At 44.9% G+C, this 18,227-nt stretch overlaps 1 protein-coding gene across 2 annotated transcripts in view; it reads left to right on the top strand.

The window, feature by feature from the left end:
- The window catches only part of TUT4 (terminal uridylyl transferase 4), a 115,727-nt gene that overhangs the window by 31,480 nt on the left and 66,020 nt on the right, over positions 1-18,227 (top strand). For both annotated transcript variants that reach the window (XM_040360467.1, XM_040360468.1), the window contains 4 exons: positions 4,045-4,222; positions 9,727-9,815; positions 13,006-13,057; positions 14,894-14,963. In XM_040360467.1, coding sequence (XP_040216401.1) covers positions 4,045-4,222; positions 9,727-9,815; positions 13,006-13,057; positions 14,894-14,963 — 389 coding nt within the window. The remainder of the gene's footprint in view (positions 1-4,044; positions 4,223-9,726; positions 9,816-13,005; positions 13,058-14,893; positions 14,964-18,227) is intronic.

Below are 18,227 nucleotides of genomic sequence, written 5' to 3' on the forward strand. Positions count from 1 at the left end.
TACAGTTGATGATCTTTTTAAAAATTAACCTCATATTCATATTTGGATTAAATGACTGAATGAATGGTCAGCCATGCATGGATGCTTATACAATCCAGAGTTTAGTTGCTAAACACTTTTTTTTAAAACATTTTTTTTTTTACTAATTATTTATAATTTCTAGTTCTGTGATTGCATTACCACATGGTAAATGTTTTGTGTTTTTCAACCTTTGCAGTGTCTTCTGTGTTATGTTTGCTGAAAGATAAGTGTTTTGTAGGGCAACAAAGGCAATTGTACTCTACATTTACATACTAATGGTAGGATGGTCTGTAAATTTAGCATCTCAATGTACACAGGGAATGTCCATGTGTACACATACGCACGCACTTGAGCCTGGTACACACGGGACGAATATCAGCTGGTAATGGCCTGTCTAACAGGAGCCTACCTCTGTCGAATGGGTATGCTGGAAAACAAGCATCTGATCGGCATACGACAGTCCCCCTGTTAGAACACAATAGCTCAGCGGGGAGATTGCTTTACTAACATCAGATAGTACAGTAAGCTCCTCCCGAACTCTTGAGTTCTTTTTTCATTCAGCCCAAAAAATAAAATTGATAGTGTGTACCTAGTATTATACAGTGTGTGTGTCCATTAAGGGTCCTTTCACACGTGCGGAACGTTCGTCCGCTTTTTCATACGTCCGTTTACGGACTGCAATGCTTTCCAATGGGATAGCGTACGTTAGCGGATGAGCATCCGCTAACGTCCGCTAACATCCGTCTCCGTTAAGCTCCGTTTTTTTGAACGGAAGAAGAAAACCCTATTTTTCTTCCGTCAAAAAAACGGAACGGACGAAAAACGGATGTTAGCGGACGATCCGTTTAACATCCGATCCGCTAACATCCGTTTTTCATCAAAATATGTAATAAAAATAAAGTTCTAACAAAAAAAAAAACGGATGAAAAAACGGATGAAAACGGATGAAAAACGGATGACAACTGATGAAAAACGGATGACAACGGATGTAAAACTGATGAAAAACGGATGACAACGGATGTAAAACTGATGAAAAACGGATGTAAAACGGATGAAAAACTGAAGGACAACGGATGTAAAACTGATGAAAAACGGATGTAAAACGGATGAAAAACTGAAGTAAAACGGATGTAAAACTGATGAAAAACGGATCAACTGATGATAAAAAACTGATCTAAAAAACGGTCCGCACGTGTGAAAGGACCCTTAGGCTGGGTTCACACTACGGTTTTCCCGTCCGTCAGCCGCATACGATTTCAGTATTGAAAACGTACGGGCCCGGACGGGAAAACGTATAGATAGAGAATGCATTGCAAATCGTATGCACTCGGATGCATCCGGGTGCGTACGATTTGCTGGCAAAACGTTTTTTAAACCACGGTTTTGCGGTCGTTTTTAAAACAGTATGGCAACCGCATACGTTTTCCTTTAACATTAATGTCAATGGAAAACGCACATGTGTGCGGTTCCATACGTTCCCGTCCGTTTCAGCCGCATACGTTTTTTCATATAAATCGTATGCGGCTGACGGACGGGAAAACCGTAGTGTGAACCCAGCCTAACTGTATATTTATACTGATTAGCCTTAACATCATGACCACCCACCATAACCCGTCAAGGCATAATCCCCACTAGACCTCAGAAGGTATACTTTGGTATCTAGAATCAAGCCGTCAGTAGCATATCCTCTAAGTCCTGAAAGTTGTGAGGTGGCGCCTCCATGGATCGGACTTGTTTTTCCACCACATCACACGGATTCTCAGCTGGATTGAGATCTGAAGAATTTGGAGGCCAAGAAGTCAACATCTCAAAACTGTCTGTGTTTTCCTCAAAACATTTTTTGGATTCATCAGACCAGGCCACCTTCATCCATTGCACTGTAGTCCAGTTTTCATGCTCACTTGCCCATTGTATGCCCATAGGCACCCTGACCATTCTGTGTACACATAGGTGTGCGCAGCCTATTGCATTAGGGTGTGCACCCCAAAGCTCAAACATATTTACATGTGTATATACAGTATACTGATGGTGTCAGCAGAGCGGTGGACAGTGTCAGTAGGGCAGAGATTGGTGTCAGTAGGGCAATGGACAGTGTTAGTAGTTTTTTATTTTTATTATATATTTATTTTATTTTAGGAGCCCCATTAGGGAGCTTTGGTGAAATATCAGGGGTCTATTTCTGTGCGTTACTGCATGTTTAAAGCAGTATATTCCAGTGTGTTACTGCACGTTTAATGCAGCATATTTCTGTGCATTAGTGCACGCTTAACGTTGTATATTTTGGTGTGTTATGTGCCATTTAATGCTGTATTTTTCTGTGCGTTACTGCATATTAACGCAGTATATTTTGATGCAATCTGCACCACACAGGGTGATTAGGGTGTGCCAAGGCACACCTGGCACACCCTGTGCTCAGGCCTATGTGTGTACAACACACTGTGATGTACTGTGTCTTCTGACACCTTTCTTTTGGAACCAATATCAACTTTTTCAGCAACGTAAGCTACAGTAGCTCTACTATTGGATTTAGGCCTCATTCACACTACGGGCCGTTCGGGTCCGTCTGTCATGGACCTGAACGGCCGCTCCATGCATTCCCATGGAGCGTCGGATGTCAGCAGGGACATGTCCGCTGACATCCGACCCGATCCGATCAGCTGAAAACAGACGTATGGGGGCCACGTCCCCATTCCCCATCCCCCATCGCTCCATAGGACACAGCGTTGCCCGACAAGCCCCTCCCCGCTCAGTGAGCAGAGAGGAGCTTGTCACCCGTCGGCTCAGCGGAGATCTGCGGACTGATCTCCCGCTGAGCCGACGGGAGCAGGCGGACTCCGTAGCGACGGAGTCCGCCAAGTGTGAATGAGGCCTAAAGGGGTGTTCCAGTCATTTTTAATGTTTAATAAACATACACTCACCTGCTCCACGTTCCAGTGACGCGCAGGCCGGGGCGCCGCTCCTCTCCCCCCCCTCTCCGGCCGGCGTCTTCATTCTAAGTGTGCCCACTGCGCATGCGCGAGCAGGGCTGCGCCATCCGATTGGACAGGCGATCGCCTGGGACCTGTCACGTGTCCCAGGCGATCGCCTACAGGGAGGGGCTGCCAAAAGGCGATATGACGTATCGCCTTAGCAGCCCCTTGGCGGAAGGAGGAAGTGGGACAGGAAGTCCCACTTTTCCTGAAGCCCCCCCCCCCCCAAAAAAAATGACATGCCAAATGTGGTATGTAAGGGGGCGAGGAGTGGATTAACCGGAAGTTCCACTTTTGGGTGGAACTCCGCTTTAAACCACACCTGCCAGCCTTTGTTCCCCATGTACATCAGTGAGCCTTGGCTGCCCATGACCCTGTCAGCAGTTGGCTGGTTTTCCTTTTTTGAAACACTTTTGGTGGGTCCTGACCACTGCAGACCAGGAAAATCCCACAAGAGCTGCAGTTTTGGAAATGTTGCGACCCAGTCATCTAACTTTTACAATTTGACCCTGTGCTCAAATCCTTATTCTTGTATGTAGCGGTTTTGCGCGTTTTTGAGCGTTTTTTAACGTCTGGCGTTTTTACAGCTCTAACGCTGGAGCTTCAGAACGCACTGGTCCTGGGTCTTTTTTGCAGCTTAAAAACGGCTCAGCCATCTAAAGCTCAAAAACGTCATGGTGGGCATGAGGCCATAGACTAACATGGCGAGCCGTTTTTAAGCTGCAAAAAACGCTCAGAAAAGTGGCTGTAAAAACGTCCGAAAACGTCCATGGAAATGAAGCCTTAAAGGGAAAAAAAGTCCTGTCTAAGCATACACTTTAATAAATGCTTTAGAAGGGTTGATATTTTGTTTGCAAGTTTGTTTCCTGCAAAATATTGTAAAACTTTTCTCTAGCATTTTCCAGTAGCAGTTTGTTCTAGAATTGTAAGTTTGTTGGTTCTTTTTGTTACCCCAGGTATATGCTCTATATGAATTATGATCTCCAATCTGTGTCAGTTATTTTATTGTGCGATAACTACTTTTTTTTTTTTTGTTCAATCTTTTGCTGTTTAGGAAAAGCAGGAAGAGAATGAACTGCGAGCTCTTCCACCTCCTTCTGAGGCCCAGATCGCTGCTTTGGGAGTCACTTTGGCAAATGCAGCGACGGAACATGGGATATCTCAGGAGGACTTTCTGTGCAGGCAGGAAATTGTGAGCGAGATGGAGAAAATTATCCAGATTAAATTGCCCGGTAGGTTTCTTGTTAAAATGTTATGGGGATTGTGGAAATGGGACCACTGCAACAAGTTTTTTTTTTAATTATTGTTGCCTGTTTTAGCTTGAGTTACAGGATGTCCACCTTTACTATGTAGGGAAGGTGCAGAAAGGATATACAGAGGCTTTATTGGGCCTAAAGCCAGCCATAAACGGTTCAAATCTTGGCCGGTTCAGCAGGGACCAGCCAAGATTTAACCCATGAAAGAAAGAAAGAAAGTTACCTCTCCAGGTGGATTGTGTTAGGATGATCAGTGTAGTCTCAGGAGATCAAGGGTGCTGGCAATGCACAAGGCAACAAATGGAAAAAGAAAATATGGACAGCCGTACTCCAAAAAACCTTGATGGTTGACTTGATTTAAAAAAGGAAAAATTTGGCTGTCCATGTTTTCTTTTTCCCAGTTTTAACCCATGTATGGGCATGCTGAATGTGCGCAAGTTGATCAATCAATCAACTTGGGTACAACCAGCCTGTCGGATTCTACATGCAATTATTGCCAGCGGCCACTAGCAGTAATCGATGTGTTCTCCTGGCAGGGACAGCCCCTCCCGCCGGGTGAACACACTGGCTCCATGGGAGGGATTCCCCATTAACGCTGACTGTGTTGTTGATGGGGGAATCAAGTGGGTTGCAAGAAAGAAAATCGCTCCATCTATGGCTGACTTTAGGCTGGGTTTAGACAGCAGTGCTGATGGCTGGTGCTATCGGGAGTGGTGAGTGGCCTTAAGCACAGGCATTTTTTTTACCTATACGCATGCTTTGCTTTGTCATTATGTGAGAGTATATTTAGAGTGTTTCTTCTAAAAAGTTTTTTTTTTTTTTTTACTGTAAGAACTATGGGCCAGATTCAGATACAATTACGTTGCTCCACGGCAGCGTAACGTATCTGATTTACGTTACACCGCCGCAGGTTTACAGCGTAAGTACCTGATTCTCAAAACTCTTACCTGTAAACTTGCGGCGGTGTAACGTAAATGCGCTCGGCGCAAGCCCGCCCAATTCAAATGGGGCGGGCACCATTTAAATTAGGCGCGTTCCCGCGCCGAACGTACTGCGCATGCTCCGTCGGGTAAATTACCCGATGTGCATTGCGCTAAATGACGTCATTTGTTTAGACGTTAACGTAAATGGCGTCCAGAGCCATTCACGGACGACTTACGCAAACAACGTGATTTTTTACATTTCGACGCGGGAACGACGGCCATACTTAATATTGCTTAGAACACCTAGGGCTCAGCCCTAATTTTACGACGCGTATCTCAACGGAAAAGACGTAAAGTTAGAGCGGCGGACGTTCGTGGATCGCCGTAACTAGTCATTTGCATATTCTACGCCGACCGCAATGGCCTCGCCACCTAGCGGCCGGCATAGAATTGCATCCTATGATCCGACAGTGTAAGTCAATTACACCTGTCGAATCTTAGGGCTATCTATGCGTAACTGATTCTATGAATCAGCCGCATAGTTAGGACGGGCGGATCACAGAGATACGACGGCGTATCAGGAGATACGCCGTCGTATCTCTTTTGTGAATCTAGCCCTATGAGCTGTTGTGCTTGGTTTGAGTGGAAGTTCTGATGTGGGGGAGTAACTATCTGGGGAAGGATTAAACAGTAAAAATCTAGGATAAAAATCTGCTGTTAATCCCCTTGGGGGAAAGCAAAATTAAGACCTATACTAGATCAAGTCCCATTAAAGAAGGTGAGAATTTTAGGCAGCTGGATTCTACTGATCTACTTCTGTACAACTACCCTGTCAGATTTTCCAGGCTCGATTAGCTATAGCTGGCCGCATTGACTTACTTAGGTGGAAGCAGCATCTGTCCTCTGCCGGCTCTAACACTGAGTACTGAGCAATCTAATACCACAGATCTCTCAGTTTTCACAGCTCCGTGGGCAGAGAGCTGCTGACTGTCAGTCAACAGCTCTCTGCTCTGCCCCCTCCGCGATCACTGGAGCGCTGGGCTGTGCAGGGGGCAGGAGCTGCTGGCTAAAGCTATCAGCGGCTCGCTGAGAGGCTGAGCTGGGTGCCGGTCCAGGCATGTGAGCGGATCCCGACTTTATTGTCGCGATCTTGCCCGAGCCTCGACCAACTTCTGTGATATCAGCAGACAGCAGACTTCTGCCCACTGTGTGCTGATAACGGGTCACAGGAGTGCAAACAAACTGCACTCCTGTGATCCAAAGGAGACGTACAACCAAACAAGCTCTGGCTGTACTTTTTCTTTTAAAGTGGAGGTTCATCCAAATTTACAAGTTCTCCTTAAACAATAGTGCTCTGCATGTATATTCCAAAGTCGCAGTTTTAAAATGTTTAAAAAGTTTACATACCTCCTTTCTGTGTCCTGAACCAGGCACTTCTTGGATTCAATCTGTGCGGGACTGGGCGTGTCGTGATCGCCGCATTGAATCATGGTATTCATGACGAGTGTCTCGTCATGCTGACTAGGATATTCTGATAACGAGCAAGAGACGAACTCTCGCGAGATTTGACACGTCACATGACTCTGTAGCCGGTCATGTGACGAGGGAGGATACATTTCGGCCATTTTAACTCCTGGAAAACAGGCAACTGTGCAGTATTGACGGCGCGGCTCGCCGTCAACACTGCCCATGCGCGGGATAGAGCGGTGAATGAAGGGACATCAGCATTCACCGCATCCCGGAACTAAATACAGGAGGGCTTCAGAGTGCCCACAATTAAGATGGCAATGTCCATCTTACATTTTTATAAAACATATTTTTCGGAGAAATGAACATCCTGGTGGCTGCAAGAACGGGACTGATGAGTAAACTATTTGCTAGCTAAACTGCAGGAGATTAATCTTTAAAAAAAAAAACATTTTCCCGCGGAACCCCCACTTTAATAGAATGGATAAGTTGACCATTGAAATGTCTGGTCATTTCTTGAGTAGGTAAAATATTACCGTCGGTTCTGTAGTTCAGTAGCAGTAACACAGTAACGGCTACTCATTTGTAATCTGATTAACATGAAGACATTATTTAGTTTAGATATTCTTTTGACACAAACCTTTTAGTCATTTCTGATATATGTATATACATTAATTTGGATTTGACTAGATTTTACATTTAAATGAGTCTTATTTTCATGGAAATCTATTCCAGGGTAGTGAAGACTCCCGGACAAAAGAGCAGATTGAGGGGCTAAAACCTGTTTGCATGTGCAGGGCTACTTGCAAAACAAAGCTGGCATTGCAGAATATATTGACAGATCACATCTCCACTCCACAGTTGGTTTTGAAGAGGCTTTTTACACAATGTATGCAATGTAGATTTCTTGATCAATGCATGGCAGAATAAGGTATTGTTCATACAGGCTACAAGTACAAAGCCTAGTACACATGGGCCGAATGTATGGCAGCGGTTCGGTCAGAAGCTGGCCAAGCATGCTGGAAAACAAGCCGCTGACCGGTTCGCAGTCAGTGCTCTCAACCAATGGCTGAGAGCGCTGACCGGAGTGTTCTGGTGGAGGGGGGCTCCTCCTGTCAGAACTCAATAGAACAGCAGGTGAGATCAGATTGTTAGTACAGCGGCTCCCACCTAGTGGTGTGTGCTAGGCTTAAAGCGGAGTTCCACGATGAAAAAATTTTTTCCACCAAAAATCTAAAAAAAAAAAAAAAAAGTTTTTTTTTACTTACCCTAAATAGCTGTTGCTATGCGGAAGTGCCGAATCTGCCTCTTCATCTTCCGCGGTCGATTCTCTTCCTCGGTTTCTTCTTGTGAATGGGGCGCTCTGCATTCTGGGAACTGTGTGTATCCCAGAAAGAAGCCGGTGATCTGCCAATATGGTTCCGGCTATCCAGATGGTTCCTGTAAGGACTGCGCAGGCGCAATCCTTGCCGACGGAAATCTCCGAGTCTTGGCCGGCATCCAGGGCGACGTGGAATTTGAGGAAAGTGGCCAGTCTACCTCACGTCCTTGCTTCGCTCGGACGGCTCGCTCGGCCTCCTGGCTCTTTTTTTAACATCCTTCAATCCACAGGGATGTTAAGGAATGAGCCTAGATGCCGGCCGAGGTTCGGACATTTCCGTTGGCAAGGATTGCGCCTGCGCAGTCCTTAACGGAACCATCTGGATAGGGGAACCATAATGACAAGTAACCGGCCCATTCACAAAGCGCTGCGCTGCTTGCGCATGCGCAGTAGGAAACGGGCAGTGAAGCTGTACGGCTTCACTGTCTGTTTCCCTTACTGTGGATGGCGGCGCTTGGAGCTGCCAGGATCGAGGATCGGCCTCGGCGGGGGCCGACATCGCTGGCGACTAGGACAGGTAAGTGTCCTTAATAAAAGTCAGCAGTTACTAACACTGTAGCTGCTGACTTTTATTAAGGACACTTTAAAAAAAAAAACAGTCCTCCGCTTTAAGACTATAAGGTATAATGGTAATATGCAAAGCATTTGCAAAGAATTCACCAGGCTTCAAGCAGCTTTGTTGATGCCTTGAAAGAATATTTGGGTCCAGTTTGAGGATGTTAAACACGGATTTTAATGGGAGTGCTGAGTGTCATTTCAAACAAGCAAATAGCAGGATTCAGTGGTGTTAAAACATGCTAGCATTCTGACATTGGAGCTGTAATATGCTTTACAAAGCCTGCTGAACACCTTGCTTTTGCAAAAGCTAAGGCCCTAAGCTGTATACTGGTATTTTGTAATCAAGTAATTTTAGTACAATATAAGTTACAGACACTGACTGTCAAATGGGTAAGTTTACTCTCATAGGTCCTTCTTCTGTTTCAACCAGAGTTGGTTGGAGATTGCCAAGTATGACGTATTTGTATGTGACACATTCTATACTCTGTAGACCAGGATGTGCAAACGTTCACTTAGATCTTATTATAGCCTTCACCTCTGTCATTGCACTTTTTATTGAACATCCACAGCACAGGCTGCAAAAATTTCCAGGGTTTTCCATAGACCAGTGCCTCTTAGCCTGGGGGTCGAATGACGATTTGCCAGGGGTCACCGAATCCTGGGTGCTTCCTGAAGCCCACACTGCTCTTCCAGCCTTTTCGCAGCTGGGCTGTTCCTGGAGCCCATGGCCGCCCAGCTGGGCTGTTCCTGGAGCCCATGGCCACCCAGCTGGGCTGTTCCTGGAGCCCATGGCCGCCCAGCTGGGCTGTTCCTGGAGCCCATGGCCACCCAGCTGGGCTGTTCTTGGAGCCCATGGCCGCCCAGCTGGGCTGTTCTTGGAACCCACGGATGCCCACTCAGCCTCTTCCCAGCCACCCATTCAGTTCACAGCATGGCTGAGGGGCAGAGACTAGAGGTCCGCTGACTGGTGAGGAATGTGAAGTGGGAGACATGGTGAGTAAAACTACCTGTGATTATAGTTGCCATTAAAAGTTCCCACTACAGTTCTTCACTTTACAGTGGTTACATTTTATGAACAGTTTACATACATGTTACCTTCTTGTTATTCGCTTCTAAAGAAATTAAAACCTAATTTTATGTTCTTCTTTTAGAATGTTCCCTGAGAATGTATGGATCATCACTGACCAGATTTGCATTTAAAGAAAGTGACATTAATATAGACATAAAGTTTCCTCCAAAGGTATGTACTGTATAGTGAAAGACAATCTTCTGAATCATATAAGATTATTTTAAAGTGTACCTGTCACACATACACATATAAAGCATTAAGGGCCAGATTCTCGTAGATCGGTATATTTTTGTGCGGGCGTAACGTATCCTATTTACGTTACGCCTCCGCAACTTAGACGGGCAAGTGCTGTATTCACAAAGCACTTGCTCTGTAAGTTGCGGCAGCGTAGGGTAAATAGGCCGGCATAAGCCCGCCTAATTCAAATTTGGAACAGGGGGCGTGTTTTATGTAAATAACTTGTGACCCGTCGTGATTGGCGTTTTTCACGAACGGCGCATGCGCCGTCCGTGGAATATCCCAGTGTGCATTGCTCCAAAGTACGCCGCAAGGACGTATTGGTTTCGACGTGAACGTAAATGACGTCCAGCCCCATTCACGGACGACTTACGCAAACGACGTAAAATATTCAAAATTCGACGCGGGAACGACATCCATACTTAACATTGGTACGCCGCATGTACGCCACCATATAGCAGGGGTAACTTTACGCCGGGAAAAGCCTAACGTAAACGGCTTATCTGCACTGCGTCGGCCGGGCGTACGTTCGTGAATTCGCGTATCTAGCTGATTTACATATTTCTTGGCGTAAATCAGCGTACACGCCCCTAGCGGCCAGCGTAAATATGCAGTTAAGATCCGACGGCGTAACAGACTTACGCCGGTCGGATCTAATAGAAATCTATGCGTAACTGATTCTAAGAATCAGGCGCATAGATACGACCAGTCAGACTCAGAGATACGACGGCGTATCTGGAGATACGCCGTCGTATCTCCTTTGAGAATCTGGGCCTAACTCTGTGGAACAGACCAATGAGAGGCAGCCTGTCATCTCACTGGCAACATTTATTTTGTCAGTTTTGAATCTGGCAGGAAAAAGCCTCTTTCAAGTTTTTATTACGCCTCTTGCACATGGGACACCTACAAATGCCACGTTTTATAGACATTCGTGCATTTTTCTTTACTGAATGCAGCCTGTTATTTTTATTGGGCCTGTAAACGTGTGCAAACTTGCTTCATATAGAGCAGTGAACATTTTTTTAAAAATCTGCATTGCCGTTCAGTATGTTTACGCAAATACACTCTTACATCACCCCTTTTCTTGATTTAAAAAGCTCGAATTTTGTAGGTGTGTTTATGCAAATGTGCAAATACAGTACTGATGTATGGACGTTAGATATTCCTGGCAGAAAAGCATAGCACTTGTTATACAGTCCATGCCCGCGTTTTGTTTTCTGCCAGGAATATCTGATGTTCATACATCTGTACTGTGCAAGTACCCTAATGCCACGTACACACGACCGTTTTTCATGACGAGAAAAATGCCATTTCTTTAATTGGTCGTGAAAAACGATTGTGTGTAGGCTCCAGAGCATTTTTCTTGACAAGAAAAATGGGCATTAAAAATGTAGAACCTGCTCTATTTTTTCTCGTTGTTTTTCACGTTGTCCTTTCTCTCGTGGTGAAAAACGGTCGAGTGTAGGCTTTAACGGTGGGGAAAAAAACACGCATGCTCAGAAGCAAGTTATGAGAAGGGAAATTTGCATAATCAGCCCAAAGGGTGGCGCCCTTCGAATGGAACTTCCCCTTTATAGTGCCGTCGTACGTGTTGTACGTCACCGCGCTTTGCTCAAGCTTTTTCTTTCACTATCGTGTGTATGCAAGGCAGGCTTGACAAGAATCATGTTGAGAAAAACTTTGGGGCAGATCCAGGTAGATCGGCGCATTCCTCCGTCCGGCGTAGTGTATCTATGATACGCTACGCCGCCGTAACTTATATATTTTTTTTGGTATCCTGAAAGGATTTCCGCCGTAAGTTACGGCGGCGTAGCGTAACTTAGGCGGCTTAAGGGCGCACAATTCAAATGTATGTGATGGGGGCGTGTTTTATGTAAATACGTCTTGACCCGACAGAAAATGACTTTTTTTTCAACTGCGCATGCGCCGTCTGTGGGGGTATCCCAGTGCGCATGCTCGAAATTAAACTGGAACAAGCCAATGTTTACGACGGTGACGTCATAATACGCAAATCCCTATTTGCTAACGACTTACGCAAACGATGTAAAAAATTCAAAATTGGACGCGGGAACGACGGCCATACTTAACATTGAGTACGCCTCATATAGCAGGGGTAACTATACGCCGGAAAAAGCCGAACGCAAACGACGTAAAAAAATGCGCCGGACGTACGTTCGTGGATCGCCGTATCTAGCTAATTTGCATACTCAACGCGGAATTCGACGGAAACGCCACCTAGCGGCCGCCAGAAATATGCACCTAAGATCCGACGGCGTACTAAGACGTACGCCTGTCGGATTGAGCCCAGACGCAGTCGTATCTTGTTTTGTAGATACAAAACAAAGATACGACGCGGGAACTTTGAAATTATGCGGCGTATCAATAGATACGCAGGCGTAATTCTTCTGTGGATCTGCCCCTTTGTTTTTTCCATGACATGAAAAATGGCCGTGTGTACGCGGCATAAGGCCACATTCACACCGGAGCGATTTGTAGTTTGAAGCCTGAAACTACAAAACGCTGGAGGGGAAACAAATCTATTATTCTCTATGGAGATGGATCACATCTCCACTCCAAAATGCTTGAAGCCTGAAGCTCAAACGTCTTTTTTAGGCAGATTACAGGCGTTTTTCTGCTTTTTACATTGATGACCTTTTGTACAAAATCGCGCAAGTTTCTGCTTGAAAACACTACGCTCCGGTGTGAATGGGGCCTTACTGTGTCTCCATCATGGAGAATATCTGTAATAGACATGAGCAACGGTAAGGCCCGTTTCACACTACCACGACTTCAAAGTCGAGTGATTTTGCCGCAATTTTACCACAGTGTTGCGGACGCGATTTTAGGGAATGCCTGTGTAAACTTCAGGTCTATGGACCTCAACTCGCATCAAAGTAGTAGGTACTACTCTGAAGACGGTGTGACTTGAAGTTGCACAGATATGAATGGTACTCATTGGAAATCACGGGGTATGACTTGTCATGCGACTTTGCAGTCCCAAGTCGCAGGACAAGTCGCACAAGTGTGAAAGAGGCCTAAAACCACGATTTTCGTAACCATTTTAAGTATGATATACTTGTATATAATTCCAGAACATTTTATAATTTTATTGTATCTGTTTTAGATGAACCAGCCAGATGTTTTAATCCAGGCTCTAGAGATTCTGAAGAACAGCTGTAAGTCATTTACTTTGTTCTAAACAGTTATTTTGTTATTTTGTTAATTGTTTGCATTTTACCGAATTCTGTATGTGCTACTAATTATATTGGCTAATCACAAACACAGATAAGCAAACTGATTTTGGTTAAAGACAATCATCATGCTGTAGCAATTGAAAGGATGAGCTAAAAAAATGAAATTTAAATGAACATACCTAAGAAAGAAGATAAACATTTGCATGAGTTGATATTTTAGGCCCCTTTCACACGGGGACGGATCCACTTTCAGTGGTCCGCCAACTCAGCGGGAGATCTCTCCGCTGATCTCTGCCGAGCCGGCGGATGACAGATCCCTCTCTGCTCACTGAGCGGGGAGGGGCTTGTCCAGCGCCACTGTCTCCTATGGAGAGATCGGACGAAAATGGACAGCATGTCCGTTTTCATCAGATCTCACCCGATCCTATCCGCCATGGACGGATGGAGACGTATCGCCATCCGTCTGATTTTAGCGGATTGGATCAGGTCGGATGTCAGCGGACATGTCTCCACTGACATTCGCCATCCGTCTGATTTTAGCGGATCGGATCAGGTCGGATGTCAGCGGACATGTCTCCACTGACATTCGACGCTCCATAGACATGTATGGAGCGGCCGTTCATGTCCGCCGACAAAACCGACAGGAGGTCCTGAACGGTCCGACCTTGTGAAAGGGGCCATAAGGTTGAATATGTATTTTATTAATTTTAAACAAAATTAGAAATTGACGAACATATTACTCATAATAATGAGTGCATTGGTACAAAAAAAAAAAAAAAAACTTAAGTAGAGGAAAATTCTGTCCGACTTCTATAAAGATAGACATACAAAGGAATGGAGAAAAGTATTGTCATTAAAACTGATGAATATTAAAAAACAATGGGGTAGATTCAGTAAGCAATTGCGTCTGTGTAACCATAGTTATGCAGCGCAATTGCTTAGTTGCGCTGGCGTATCGACTGCTCCTGATTCAGAGAGCTCGATACGCCGACTGCAGCCTAAGATATGACTGGCATAAGGCTCTTATGCCGTCGTATCGTAGGCTGCATTCTTACGCTGGCCGCTAGGTGGCTTTCCCGTAGTGGTCAGCGTATAGTATGCAAATTATTCACAACCCTACGCGAGCCCTGCGTACGCATTTTACGTCCTTTGCGTTCGTCGGGTTCTGCGTAAGGCTGCTCCTGCTATTAGCAGGGGCAGTCAATGCTAAGTATACCCATCGTTCCCGCGTCGCAAATTTTAAATTTTACGTCGTTTGCGTAAGTGAATCGCGAATGGCGCTGGACGCCATTTACGTTCACTTTGAAGCAAATGACGTCCTTGCGACGTCATTTGCCGCAATGCACGTCGGGAAAGTTTCCCGACGGAGCATGCGCACTACGTTCGGCGCGGGAACACGCCTAATTTAAATGATCCACGCCCCCCTACGGGATCATTTCAATTACGCGCGCTTACGCCGGCCATTTTTATGGAGCCCCTCCGCAAATTACGGAGCTACTGCTTCCTGAATCAAGCATAGCGCAAGTAATTTACGGAGGCGTAACATAAAAACGTAACGCAGCGCCTCCGTAAAAAATGCGCGGCACTGCCTGAATCTACCCCAATGTATGACCACCTATAAGGCTCCATGCACACAGAAGCTATAAAAAACGCCAGTAGCTTTGCAGGGAGCCTTTCAACGTTTTTTTGCAATAGCGTTTTTCAGTGTAGCGTTTTTTTTTTTTTTTTACTTTACACTAGGACGCACTAAGATTTTACTCCTTTTTGATGTCTAATTCTCTTTCTTCTCCCCCCTCCATCCTCCTTCCTGTGCTCCAGCTCGATATATAGATGTTGAGTCTGATTTCCATGCAAAGATTCCTGTTGTATTTTGCAAGGATGAAAATAGGTAAGATACCTTTTATCAATTATTTTATAATAACGGACTGTATTTTGTTGTATAGAAATCTATACTAAAAGGAACAGGAGGGCTGCCATTGCTGACCTCCCTTTCTGAATATGTTTGTCATGTGGCTGTCTCTGGCTTCAGTACTTTGATTTTCTGACCTGGTATAGCAAGAAAAGGCTGAGCTGATCTGCAGATGTGTTCTGGATCAGTGATTCAAGAATACTATAGCTTGGGGAGGAAGTTTTTTTATTGCTGTTTGTGTCTCTGCTGGGGAGAATCACTTTTGACATGGTGACTTTTATTAGTGTAAGTGATGATCAAACCAACAATTTACAGTTAAAGCGGGGGTTCACCCTTAGAGGGCACTTTTCCCCCTTCGCTTCCTGCTCGTTATTACTAGGGGAATCGGCAATTTATTTTAAAATAGGTGCAGTACTTACCCGTTTACGAGACGCATCCTCTCCGTCGCTTCCGGGTATGGGCTTCGGGAATGGGCGGTCCTTCTTGATTGACAGGTTTCCGAGAGGCTTCCGACGGTCGCATCCATCGCGTCACGATTTTCCGAAAGAAGCCGAACGTCGGTGCGCAGGCGCAGTATAGAGCCGCACCGACGTTCGGCTTCTTTCGGCTACGAGTGACGCGATGGATGCGACCGTCGGAAGCCTCTCGGAAGAATGTCAATCAAGAAGGAACGCCCGCTCCCGAAGACCCATACCCGGAAGCGACGGAAGAAGATACAGCTCGAAAACGGGTAAGTACTGCACCTATTTTAATATAAATAGCCGATTCCCCTAGACCGAACGAGCAGGAAGCTAAGGGGAGATTTTTTTTTTTTTTTTAAATGGGTGAACTCCCGCTTTAAGCAGGAACAAAAATTGTCCCTGGACAGCCGCACTCTGAACAAATTGTAGCCTTTATTTAAAGAAGGACAGCACTACAAGTCACAGCAAAATAAAATAAAACCCGACGGCAGACGCGTTTCGCACTGAAACTAGTGCTTAGTCATAGCTATGACTAAGCACTAGTTTCAGTGCGAAACGCATAAGCCGTCGGGTTTTATTTTATTTTGATGTGACTTGTAGTACTGTCCTTCTTTAAATAAAGGCTACAATTTGTTCAGAGTGCGGCTGTCCAGAGACAATTTTTGTTCCTGCTTAACTGTAAATTGTTGGTTTGATCATCACTTACACTAATAAATGTCACCATGTCAAAAGTGATTCTCCCCAGCAGAGACACAAACAGCAGTTGTGAGACCAGCTTCTGTCGAACTGAAAGCTATACACATGTAGCTAGATTCAGGTAGATGGGCGCATCTTTGAGGCGGCGTAGCGTATCGTATTTACGCTATGCCGCCGTAAGTCAGAGAGGCAAGTGCTGTATTCACAAAGCACTTGCCTCCTAAGTTACGGTGGCGTAGTGTGAATGGGCCGGCGTAAGCGCGCCTAGTTCAAATGAGGATGAGGGGGGCGTGTTTTATGTAAATGACTCGTGACCCAACGTGATTGACGTTTTTTTTACGAACGGCGCATTCGCCGTCCGTGTACATATCCCAGTGTGCATTGCTCCAAAGTACGTCGCAAGGACGTATTGGTTTCGACGTGAACGTAAATTACGTCCAGCCCCATTCACGGACGACTTACGCAAACAACGTAAATTTTTCAAATTTCGATGCGGGAACGACAGCCATACTTAACATTGACTAGGCCAGCTATTTGTTCGACTAACTTTACGCCGGAAAAAGCCATACGTAAACGGCGTATCTTTACTGCGACAGGCAAGCGTACGTTCGTGAATTGGCGTATCTCGCTGATTTACACATTCTAGGCATAAATCAGCGTTCACGCCCCTAGCGGCAGGCGTAACTAGACAGCTAAGATACGACGGCGCAGGCTTATACGACGGCTTAGATTCCGAGTTACGACGGCGTATCTACTGATACGCCGGCGTAACTCTTTGTGAATCTAGCTATAGGACTGAAAGTCTTCCAGTTCCTGGCGAACAGACTGTTTTCAGACCTTCAGTCCTTGTGTACATGGCTTAAGAGGAAAATTTTGTAGAAAAAAGAAGGGGGGTAGCAGGGCTATACCCTGCTAGTACTGGACTTTAATGACATGACATAAGACAGAAACTATTTTAGAATAAAAAAATATAATTTTATTTTTAACAGTTTTAAAATTCAAAACAAATGTAAAACAATACACAATAGTATAAAATCATCGAAATATTGTACTGTGATATGATGCAATAATTTTCTAACACCTTATAATATACTTATATAAGCTTTAGGTGTACAGGTAGCTCAATTCTCCAAGGGTCAACATGTTTCTCTGAATTGCATAGCTTCTTCAAGACCCATAGGTTGACTATCATACATTGCATAGTATAACATGAATACAAATTTGTATAAACATCATTATTTTCACAATGTGTTCACAAATGTTTTGTAAGTTTAATACTTGACCCTATAGCCCTTACAGCAGCACATGGTGGAACATTAGTGGCATCAAATGTCTGTGGGGCGGACACAGGGGCTTTAGCTCCTTAAATGTAACCTAAGACATGTGGATCAATGTGAGCCAAACCAGCCCTAATAAAAAAGATCTCTCTCTATCTCTCTCTCTGTCTCTCTATCTCTCTCCTTATCTATCTATCTATCTATCTATCTATCTATCTATCTATCTATCTATCTATATATATATATATATATATATATATATATATATATATATATAATCACACAGGTGAGTGTCTTGGTAGGTTTGCAGTTGCGCCATACTCTTTCCATTTTCGGGTGATGGGTAGAACAGTGCTCTGTGAGATGTTCAAAGCTTGGGATATTTGTTTTATAATAACCTAACCCTGCTTTAAACTTCTCCACAACTTTATACCTGACTTGTCTGGTGTGTCCCTTGGCCTTCATGATGCTGTTTGTTCACTATGGTTCTCTAACAGATCTCTGGGGGCTTCACAGAACAGCTGTATTTATACTGAGATTAAATGACACACAGGTGGACTCTTATAGCTAGATTCAGGTAGGGCGGCGCATCTTTCAGGCGGCATAGCTTATCGTATTTACGCTACGCTGCCGTAAGTCAGAGAGGCAAGTACTGTATTCACAAAGCACTTGCCTCCAAAGTTACGGCGGCGTAGCGTAAATGGGGCCGGCGTAAGCGCGCCTAATTCAAATGAGGATGAGGGGGGCGTGTTTTATGTAAATGATTGGCGACCCAACGTGATTGACGTTTTTTTTACGAACAGCGCATG

Source organism: Rana temporaria, chromosome 7, assembly GCF_905171775.1.
Source record: "Rana temporaria chromosome 7, aRanTem1.1, whole genome shotgun sequence".
Classification (NCBI taxonomy): Eukaryota; Metazoa; Chordata; class Amphibia; order Anura; family Ranidae; genus Rana; species Rana temporaria.